We start from the raw sequence: 12,182 nt of genomic DNA on the forward strand, positions 1-12,182 counted from the left end.
AAAATTTATTCAAAATATATAATTATTAGTATTCGATTAGTTAAAAAGGTTCTCTTTTTAAATTTGAATAAATTACTATTTTGAATAATTTAGTCACCGATAATTTTAACTATAAAAGATGTAAACTAATTGTATATTTATTAAATATTAGGATAGTTTGACAAAATTACCCGTTATAAGTAATAAGTATTTTTTTTCCGAACCGTGACTTTTAAATGAGTATAAAAAAATTATGTCATTTGAATTATAGCTCATTGACAATAAGTATTTATTAAGTATCAAACTAGTTAAATTATTTATTTTTATCAAACTAACTTATTTTTAATAGATATTAATTTAGTTTATATTCTTACTGTTTTTTTTTTCTATCAAAGATAGGAGACTCGAACCCGCAACCTCTTAATTAAATATGGGAAGACTATGTCATTTGAACTATAACTCATTGGCTTATATTTTTACTGTTAGAACTATAATTGTTTACATCTTTTATTATACGATAGTTATTCTTTTAATTTCCACAAGAGCTAAATTTATTTATTTGTTCCCTATTATTTATTTAACTCTTCTTTTGAATTTAGAGACATTTTGGCCAAAAATCACTCTGAAAAGCTACTAATTTTACATAATTATATGCGTTGCCAGCTCTCGCCGAATTTACCACTAATGCCTACTAATTTTTAGATGTAAATGATTTTACTGTATCAATAATAATAATAGCAACAACAGTAATAAGAGCAACACAAATACCACTTAAATTTTTATTAAAAGGGAGCCTAATTATATATTCATCACCAAAGTTTTAAAGTTTGAAACACAACTTAAGGTAAAAGTAAAACACGTACAATAAAATTTTAGGTCTTGTAACAAGCTTGAAATAGCCAAAATATTAGAAGAATCTTTTTATTTTTAATGTTAAAATACTTAAACTACTATGGTAAGCTCTTCAGTAAAAAAAAATAAAAAAGCATATTTTTATGTTATTTTTTTTAACTTCTCCTTAAGCACCAAAATAGCTTTTTAAAAAATTACAATTTTGTTTTGAAAATTATACCAAACATTAATACTATACATTTTTATAAATTAAAAGTAAAAAAAAAATTCACTTATGAACCTATCCAAACAAACCCTAAGTAACGTTTAAGAATAAGTCATAATTAATCTCTACTATATTATTAATGATTAATATCTCTAAAACTATGATATGCAGCAAGAACTTACTTACCAATTTGAAAGAGATTCAAGAGAGGTGTGGGTTGGTGCTGACCAGGGAATGAATCTGGAATCAAGAAAAACAGATTCGACAACAGAGGCGTTGGTCTTGGTCAACCATTGGACACTAAGCTGGGAAGTTCCTCGCTTCAAATTGATTCCTAAAGAAGAGGTTGAGGCAGTGGAGGGAGTGGTTCTCTTGTTCTTTCTTTTCTTCTTATGCCTTATCTTTATTATGTACAATTTACCAATTTTAACCAACAACAATTATATAAATGCTTCATTCACTTAATATAGTAAGAACTAGCTTCTCTTTATGATTTAAAACAAAATGTACCGTGACTCCATCTTTTACTCAATAAGCTTTAATTTCGTAATTAACTCAAAATGGTGATTATTATCATTAGAGTCCCGCTATAACCATTCGAATATTAGCGATAATAAATATCTTCCCAAAAATTTAAACTAATTTTCGGGTTCATTAAGAATTGAATTCTTGACTTTTCGAATTTAGAGTTCTAATACTATGTCATGATACCACTCATCCTAAAAACTTCAACTAATAAAAAAAAGTAACATTAATGATTATATCTCTAATACTCCATAAACCCCTATTGTATACATTGTACAAATATTCTATTAGTTTCTCGTACTTTTTCTTTTCGTTATAATCCCTCTCAACTCTCAAAGATGGTTTCTATGACTGCCACGTTAAGAGGGCCACTTCCATCTTTTTGTTACACCGTTACACGTAAATGCACCTTTTTTTTTAAATAAAATAATTTTTTTATTTAAATATATTTAATTTTAATTATTCATGTGTGGTTTATTATATTCTCTCTAATATATGAATAATAATAAAAGCAAACACTTTTGAACTCAAGTGTATGTACTATATACCCTTTTTTTTTTCATCGTCCGACTAGAAATCTAATGACTAATTTTTTGGATACTACAGAAAAATAAAATGAACGATCCTTTCAAATAAATAAATTCTACTCCCATCTTCTAGTAAATATCGAATCTGAAAGAAATAGTTAAAAGAAACAAATTTTTATGGTGAATTCTACTCTACCTTTTTTAAAATAAAGGGTAAATTACCCCCTTATGACATATACAGTGATTATTCATAAATTATTCTTCTACCAAACCTTCAAGATTTATGTTATCTTCTCTTTTTTTTTTCAATTGACGCGATGTTTCTCTTGAAACTTGATAATAGTGTCATTTTCATAATCCACACCAAATACACATTTTCTTCTCCAATTTTAAAACCATAATTCCTCTCAAATCCAATCACCATTTCCAATAAATTAGGTTAGAATTTTGAACTTGTTCATATGCTTTTATTCTCCCATTTCAACGAGCACATCTATTAATTTTTCAGCTCTCCCCTTCCTAAAATTTTCTTCCTAATATTTTTTCTTAAAATTCAGTCGGATTAACAATGATACTCCTTTTCAGATAATCAACCCTCATAGTCTTGTATAATTATATAACAAAAACAAACCAAAATATTAGTTAGTCATAAAAATAATGAGTCAATAATTACCATCTTAGGATTTTTATTATCTGAATAATGATTGAAAAATAATTTAAGAGCAATTAAAGATAAAAAAAATAAAATAAAATACCTTGGTGTCTCATTTCACGCACCAATTACCATCATTTTTAACTAATATATCACAAATTTCTATAAGTTTTTTAGCTCTCTCGTTTTTAGGATTTTCTAGCGATCGTATTAGAGACATCAGTTAGATTTGACGATCTCATTTGAACTTTGAAACTTTGGTTAAAAGATAATTTATCAATAATCATTGTATATACTATAAGGAATAATTTATCCTTTATTTTAAAGAGGGCATGATAGAGTTCACCAATTTTTATTCATCTGTGTCAATTTACGTTGTTATAATGTACTATATACCTATTACAAGACATAGATGATAAGTCGAGTTTCTTGTTGTCTGGAGCATTCATGTATATTCTCCTCATCCGTCCGATACTGCCGCCGTTTTTGGAGTAACCGCGGTGGGTCTTCTGGGTGGGTTGTCTCGGCCTCAACAATCCTCTGCCTTGAACCTTTCCGCCATGGATCATAGCCATCTGCACTCCTTCGTCGATCTGCTCCCTCAACTCTGCCACTGTGGTTGCTCCTCTCCATGGTTCGCCCCTGCGCCGCATTGGGTTGGTGCTTCTCTGCCCGTTCAGCTTGATGCATGTCTCGTGTATCCATTCCTCCCCTCAGAGGTATGTCCCGTTCTTTATGTATTCTTTGCTGATTGGTAGGGGACGAATGCCCAACCTGTTGAATTTGCGGCAATTGATTATGGTGAGAAATTGCGAATGTGGCTTCTGTTCTAATTGAATTTCTAACTGGATTAGGCATATTGTAAGTCCACTGGCTCGTGAGAACATTCCCCAATGCCATCGCTGCCAATTGGTGAGCTACTGTGTTGCCTTCCCTTGGAGTCCAGGTAGCTCCTACAGTTGGCGCCTCTTCAAGCAATTGCAGAATGTCTCTGAGAATTGCGTCTGCTTCCGCTATTGGCGTTCTCGCCTTGACAGCTTGGACCAGTTGTAAGCAATCTGTTTCAATTATACAATTTTCTATTTGTAAATTCTTTATTAGTATTAGAGCTTCTCTGTATGCCTGAGCTTCTGCTGCTATTGCTGAAGTTGTGGTAAATTTTGTTGTTGTCCCAGTAATGAACTTGCCCTGCCAATTCCTAATGACGACGCCTGAAGCTGCCTTACCTGTATCTTTCTGGAACGCTGCATCAGTATTAACCTTCAACCTGTCTTGTGGTGGGGGTCTCCAGGTAATTCTCTTCTTATCCCCAATCCTGCCTTTGCTTGAATTATGTTGTGTGCTACTGCCGCTTGTTGTGTTGTGGTATTCTGCTGCTAGTTGTTCTGCATTGATTATTGCCTGTTTTGGGTTGATTGTTGCTTGCTGGAATATGTATTGGTTTCTTGTCTTCCAAATGTACCAACACACACACCCCAGCTTACATAGTATCCTTTCCTGGTCCTTCCCTGTCTCCCTTCTTATTTTCTGTACTGTATCCCATATCCATCTTCCAAACGATGCCACATTATAGGCTGTAGGTGTTATTTGAATACTTGATCCGAACCAAACCGCCCTCGTCCACGGACATAAGAGTAAGGCATGTTCGACAGTTTCATTCTCATCCTGGCATATGCTACATGAAGGCTTAACTGCACATCTGCGCTTGTACAAATTGCTATTTACTGGTAGAATACCTTCCACTGCTTTCCATAGGAACATTCTGATCTTTTGTGGCACTGGTAGTCTCCATATAGTCCCCCAAATCTCCCTGTGATTCTGACTTGATGAAGCTTCATTTAATTTTTCCTCTTCTTTTGCATCTTTCTCCTCTTTCGCAGCCCGGTAACCTGATTTCACTGTGTAATGTCCTTCGGCTGTGTATGGCCAGATCAGATTATCCTTTTTGTTAATCAGGCTTATAGGTGTTCTTGTGATAGATTCTGCTATGTTCCCCGGAAATATTTCTCTGATTCTGTTTTCATTCCAGCCCTCTCCATGCTTTATAAGGTCACTCACTTTTCTGACTTGTTCTTCTCCATATCTCCTCAATTTCCCAATTCCTGCCACCCAATTATCCTCCCATATATCTATTTCCATTCCACTCCCTATGCTCCATCTTCCTTTCTTCCTAATAAAATCCCTTCCCTCCAACAAGCTTTTCCATATCCATGACGCATTTCTTCCTTCTTTCGCTTCCCATAAGCTACAATTAGGGTAATAAATTGCTTTTAGCGTCTTTGCCCAAATAGCTTCCCCCTCTTTTAGCAGCCTCCAAGTCTGTTTCGCTAGATGCGCAATGTTTTGACACTCCAAATCCTTGAACCCTAAGCCTCCGTTTGTTTTACTCTTAGTCAACTTTTTCCAGCTTTTCCAATGGATACTTTTTTCCCTCCCATTGTTTGCCCACCAGAATCTCGCTATTGCAGCCTCGATTTCTCTGCAGAATGATTTTGGGAATTTGATGATGTTCATAGCAAAAGCCGGGATCGCTTGAATTACTGCTTTTATCAAAATCTCCTTTCCAGCTTGGTTTAGCAGCTTCTCTTTCCATCCTTGCATTTTGTCAAGTATTTTCTCCTTTATCCACTCCAACGCCCTATTTTTGGATCTTCCCCATCTTGCAGGCAGCCCTAAATATCTTCCTGGATCATCCCATGACGCCATTCCAGTTATCTCTTCTATGTTCACCCTCTTTTGTATAGATACTTGGCTTCCAAAGATTAGCCCGGATTTTTCAATGTTGATTCTTTGTCCTGATGCCTCCGTGTATTTGTTTAAAATCTGGATTAGTTGAAATATCTCCTCCTCTTCCGCACCTGCAAAAATTATGCAATCGTCAGCAAATAACAAATGAGTGATGACCGGTGCAGATTGAGCTAATCTTATTCCAGAAATCAGCCTATCCCTTCTCGCCTTTTCCATCAGAATAGTGAAGCTTTCAGCTGCCAAAATGAAGAGGTATGGTGATAATGGGTCTCCCTGCCTAAGTCCTCTTTGTGGGGTAATTCTACTGGATAGCTTCCCATTTATTTTAAATCTGTAAGTGACGCTTTTAACACAGCTCATAACCAGCCTCACCCATTCATTACTAAATCCAAGTTCTTCCATGACCCTTTGCATAAAATTCCACTCCAATCTATCATAGGCTTTATTCATGTCCAATTTTATCGCTAGGTCCTGACTTCCAGCGTTTCCTTTTTTATTTAGCATATGAAAAGCTTCTTGCACTATAATTATATTGTCTTGTATGAGTCTTCCTTTGACAAATGCACTCTGAACTGGAGATATGATTTGATCTAACACTTTCCTTAGCCTTCCCACCAGGACCTTAGTTACTATTTTATATGCAAAATTGCAGCAACTTATTGGTCTGAGCTGATTTAGGCTTTCAGGTTGGCTAACCTTGGGCACCAAAACAACAGTAGTTTCCCCTAAATCCCCTGGTATACATCCTTCTTCAAAAATTTGCTTCACTACTCCACAGACTTCTTTGCTTAAGATCTCCCAGTGTTGTTGGAAGAAAAGCCCATTTAAACCATCTGGCCCTGGAGCTTTCAGCCCTCCCATACTGAAAACAGCCTCCCTTATTTCCTCATCTTTAATTTTTGCCATTAGCTCCTCATTCATCTCTCTAGTAACTCTTTTTGGTATGTCTCTTACACACTCTTCCAAGTTTCTGTCCCCTTCGGAGGTGAATAATTTAGTGTAGTACCTTTCCACTAACCTCATTATGCTTGCCTCTCCTTGTATCCACTGACCTGTTTCATCTTTCACTTTGTCAATTCTGTTCCTAATTCTTCTCTGAATGGTTGTTGCATGAAAGAATGATGTGTTTTTGTCCCCCCATTTTAGCCATTTCAGCCTTGATCTTTGCCCCCAATATTTCTCCTCTTGTTTCCATAGTTCTGATATTTGGTTCTTCAATTCCCTCTCTCTTCTTTGGTCTCTTTCTGACATATCGCTCTCTTGGATGTGATGTAATTCTGCTTTCTTTCCTTTCTTTCCTTTATCTGCCCAATCATTTCCTCTTCCTCTTGGGCCTTATTGCTATTGGCCCAATCATCTTTCCTCTCCCTTATCTCCTCAATGAGTCTTTTAAATTTATAGGCAGCTTCTAGGACATTCTGCCTATTCCTAATTCCCTGAAAATCAGGGATTTGTTGTACTTTCTCTACCTGCTCTTCTGCCTCAGCCATCTCTTCCTCTCTCTCAGCTTGGTTTTCCCGGACGCTTTCTTCCCTGATTTTCTGCTGAAACGCCTGTTCCTCCCTTATCCTGCTCTCCTCCGATTTATGTTTCTCCCCACTCTCCTTTTCCTGGTTTTGTTGCTCACGCGCCAACCTCTCTCCCTCCTCATTCCAACTTTGTTGTTTTGAGCTCCCTCCCCCCGCCGTTGATCTTGATTGTCCATTTCCTGTTCCTAGGCCTGGTGCATACCTCTTCTTGGTAGGATCCCAACTTGCCATTGCTGTTGGGTTCTTGCAAGTCCTCTTTTCATGTCCTAAGATTCCACAATTAAAACAGTAGCTATCCGGTAGCCTTTCGTACCTGAAGAAGACCCACAGAGGGGGCAGGTCCTCCCTGTCTAACCAGAAACCTGTTGGTAGCGCCTTGGTGATGTTGATGCTGACCCTTATCCTCAGGTATGATCTCCTCAGAATTCCATCCATCTTTGGGTCTTCCGCCTCGGCTAGAACTCCCAACATGTCTCCTATTCGCACTCCTGTTTCTCTATCCATGAGGTCAAGCGGGATGCCATGTATTTGGATCCAAAATTCCATGAAGTCATGATCTACCTCAAACACTGATTCACTCTCCCTCCATAGTCTCAGATTCACCATATTTCCTCTTACATTCCATGGCCCATTTTGCATTATCTGTAGCCCTTTCTTTCTGTCCTTAAAGCTGAATAGCATCTTCTTCGAACCAATATCACTTACTGCCACTCCCTGTGGGTTTCCCCACATTCCCAGTAAGGCATTCTTGCATGTTTTGAAGCTTATTTCTTTATCACTTATTACCTTGCCTACTACATTTAAGCACTCTTTCTTGTATCCCAGCTCTCCTGGTTTATTCAGCTTGATAACTTTTCCTTCTATGCTGCTCATGCTGTACGTTGCTCAGTATTTGTTGTGTTTTGCAGGTCTTATAGCTGTTTATAATATGGGTGTGGTGAGAGATATGTTGTGGGTGTTGAGATTGAAAAGAGCTCCCTGTTGGAGAAGAACCCGAAGTTCTAGGACTACTCTCCTATTGAGAGAAGGAAAGTCTCTGTGCTTTTTTTTTTTAAAGACTTGATTCTTCTGATGGGGCTTTTTTTATTTGTAGAATCGTGGGCTTGTCCTATATAGTAAGACCAAAAATAACGTTTTTATTTTTCCAACAATTGGTTTTATAATATAAACCAATCTGCTGATCAAATTGGCTGAAATCAAGCCCATTATGTTTAGAAGAAGTTATTCACTATTTCCATAATGAACCAATTCCAAGTCCTTTCATGCTTGATCCTATTTGATGTGCTAAAATGGAGTCCTTAAATATTAATTATTAAGCATACTATCTTGACCAAAAAAAAAAAAAAAAGCATACTATAGAAACACTTGATATTGCTTGGAATAAATAACCGGGAATTAGATAATAACCAAAGCTTGCTCTAAATAGTAAATACCATCAAGAAGAATTGTAGCCTTGTTAATCCTTCTTTTGCCCTTTTCTCTTTCTCATGGAATGCCCTGTTATTTAAGCCCAACAATTAATTAACACCTTTATAAAATATAAACTTTTATTTGTGCTACTGCATTGATTTGAAAATAATTTTCTTAATTCACTCAATGTACTGATTTTTTTTTTTAAAAAATCACAATTATTGTTGGGACTAATTAACAATATAATACATGGTGTCTATGTTACAATCCAACCTTGACAACACTTAAAAAATATGAATATTACTTTGATAAAGACATTAAAAATGTCTTTTTTTTAAGACGTTTATATGTGTCATCATATTATTAGATATCTTTATTAAACTGATTAATAATTTATTTTTTAATAAATTAAAACAAAATCGGTTTATTATAGCAATAATAATAATAAACCCAATTGTCCGCATTATAATTATTAGATCCGATTTGATCCGATCGATTTACACAATCTAAACTGAATCATGTTTAAATTTTTTGATAAAAAAATAAATATATCTGTTACTTGATAAGAAGGCTCCTACTCACCTTAACTTACTATGCAGCTTATGTAGATAAGTATAGCTCTCAAACCTGCACAATTGATGTAACTAAATTATACAGATTAGTTAGTTAGAATAGTCTAGTTAGTTACTCCTCATTAGTACATAAGAGACTGTATTTTCATTTGTATAGTTTTGAGATCTTTCACCGTATTTGAGTAATCATTTTGCCTTATGATTTTTCCTGCTGTGTGCTGTTGACCTTGTTTTGTTACTAAGATTATTCACTTAGTCTATCTAGAACATGGAACTGAGATCCCTTGAGATTATGTAGAGACACTCATGATTTGGGGTACGTGTAAAGTGCTAGTGTCTATTTTTTGCACACAAACAATTGATGAGGATCAAATTGGATTTTGAATGTGTGATTCAGATAGATTTTGTGCTGGGATCCTTTGATATAACAAGAGGATCCTTTGATATAACAAGTCTTTCAGCTTATCTCAACACTTCAACTGATGCACCAAACTTTGTCTTTGAAATCATCCGCAGCAGCCCTACAACTCTAATCCTCATCCTCGATTTGCCTCCCCGAAAAGTAGGGGTGCATAAGACCCGGTCCGGCCCGAAGATTCGGACTGAGCCCGATGACTTCGGGGCTAATTTGGTCCGGCTTCGTTATGACCCGGTCAGACCCGAAGTTTCAATAGATGGTCCCGGTTATTTATTAAATCGGGTTCGGGCCAAGCCTTGGGTCACCCGGCCCCGGCCCGTTGGACCCGTGTAGTTGTTTGCTACTTAATATTTTGTTGTTATTGGTTGGTATGATACTATAAATTATTATTATTAGATTCTAAATTATTATTATGTGAATGTTGCAATGTTATGGAATAATTATTTTCTAAAATTTAGAGGTTCAAAAGATGTAGAATCTAATTTTTGGTGATGTCGTGATAAAGTTGATCAAGACCCGGGCTTCACCCGGTTTAGACCCGGCTTAAGTGTGGCCCGAAAGTAACACGATTTCATCGGATCTAGGGTCGGGTAAGGGTCTCATAAATAAACCCGGTCATTATTTAGGGTCGAGTTCGAGTCACGGTGAACCCGGCTTCACCCGGCCCCATATGCACCCCTACCGAAAAGACCCTACAAACATTCTATGATGACACTCCGCTTGATGCACATAGGCAGGCCTTACATACACTCCCTGAGGTTCAACCTTATTTCTCCTCGTCACTTTGCATTGAGTCTAGTATCTTCAAATGTTTTCCCAGTACAATTGTGAAAATGGTGAACAATCTAAATTGGGATTTGGTGCATATATATGGTTGTTAATATGGGATTATGTGGCTATTATATAACTTTTAATTGGGTACATTTACTATGGCATTTTTGTTATCTTAGAATGTTTTAGAAAAAGTCACATGATTAGGCACGTGATATTTTCATATGAAATATACGTATGACTAAACTATTAAAATTGTCTTTTTTTTTTATTAAAAATAGAAAAACTTAAATCCATAATCTCTTAAGTGAATATGAAAAACTATTTAAAATACAAAATGTTCTTTAAATATTATTAAACGTGACAAACACAATAAAAAAAGAATATTATATTTTTTGTAAATGACAAATAATTTTTATACTTAGCAAATTATTTATGCATTTTGATCCAAAATTTTGACTAACCATTGTAAACTTTTCACATAGTATTCCAATTTATTTTGTAATTTTTTTGACTAACCTACTGTTTTTTACTAAAAATAAAGAGACTCGAATTCACAACCTCTTCGATATTGAACTATAACACATTAGCATTTGACTAACCTACTTACACTCATTTCATATGTGATTTTTCATAATTTTTCCCTTTCAATTATACTATAGCAAATTTATCGATTATCTTTGTCATCAAGCATTATTGCGCAAATAATGAATTTGATAAAGGTTTTTTTGCTGTTTGATTTGTGAATTTATTAGTATTCAATTTTTGAATTTAATGGGGTTTGATCAATAATGTGAATCGTGGATTTTGATAACCACATGAGTTTGATGGTATGTTTTGTAAATGTACTTGACCAGAATTAATTCCTTCCAATTCCGGGTTGAGAAAGTATTGAAACCAATATTAATTATGTACAATGAATAAAAAAAATTAAAATTAAAAATTAGATTATTAATTAATTATTTAATTTTAGATTTTAAAATTAAAAAATTAAAATTAATATTTAAATTCATTTACATTATGTGCTGTTATTTTTAATTTTATGGTAACCAAGTCACAAAAAAAAAAAAATTTACGGTAATCTCTAATACACGTCCAAAACTCACCGTCATTTTCTTCCGTTCTCACCTTGCGTCATTGAATTTCTCGCCGGCCATACCGAGAGTGCCGCATCCTCTCACCAACACCGTCCTCACCTCCGCCGGTCAGCTCGATATGCCTCGTCCTCCGACGCTCAGCCTAACCCTGCTGTCGTTGTTTTCGTACCTCTCTTCTGAACCGGCTTTACTTTCTCCCATTCCTTCAAGCCTCTTCTCACCGATGATACCACCATGCTCTTCTTCTTCTTCTTCGGATCCAAGCATGGTTAGCTTCTTTCATGATTTGAGCTCTATACTTCACAATAGTGCCGCTTTTGTCATGACTAGTCCGTCAAAATTATGTTTCATCACAATAATAGTTTCTTCTGGTTATTCATCTTCTTATTCTATTTTAATGGTCAATTTAGGATGGTCATTTTAGTAGGTATGCGGATGGTTATTTTATATTTATATAGATGAATATTTTGATTGGATTGAGTTTAGTTATATATAATTAAAATATGTTAGATGTTCAATTCATTAGGTATGTGAATGATTATTTTTATCCTTAAGGTAGCGTTTGGTGGAGAGACAGAGACGGAAAGACTGAGACTGAGAGACAGAGACTAAGAGACAGGGATTGAAATAAATCTCAGTATTCTGTTTGGTGCAAAATGGGAGACATGAATTGAAACAAGAATGAAACTCTAATTTAATTTACACAAAGGGTAAAATTGGAATTAATTAATTGAAATGAAAGTATTTTAGGTATAAAATGTTATTAAAGTTTCAGTCTCCATCTCTAAAAATTTCAGTCCCCTGTGTCCCTACTTTTTGGAGGTACTGAAATACTGAAATTTTAGAGACAGAGACAGAAATTTTAGTACCAGTCTCTGAACTAACAAACACGATACT

At 35.2% G+C, this 12,182-nt stretch overlaps 1 protein-coding gene and 1 pseudogene across 1 annotated transcript; both read right to left on the reverse strand.

Annotated features, from left to right (window-relative positions):
- LOC107608676 overlaps positions 1–1,550 on the reverse strand; it is an 8,667-nt pseudogene extending 7,117 nt beyond the window's left edge.
- LOC110264586 lies at positions 3,140–6,511 on the reverse strand. Its single transcript, XM_021106711.1, has one exon. The coding sequence runs from the start codon at positions 6,509–6,511 to the stop codon at positions 3,140–3,142; it is 3,372 nt and encodes a 1,123-aa protein (XP_020962370.1).

Source organism: Arachis ipaensis, chromosome B07 (assembly GCF_000816755.2).
Source record: "Arachis ipaensis cultivar K30076 chromosome B07, Araip1.1, whole genome shotgun sequence".
NCBI lineage: Eukaryota > Viridiplantae > Streptophyta > Magnoliopsida > Fabales > Fabaceae > Arachis > Arachis ipaensis.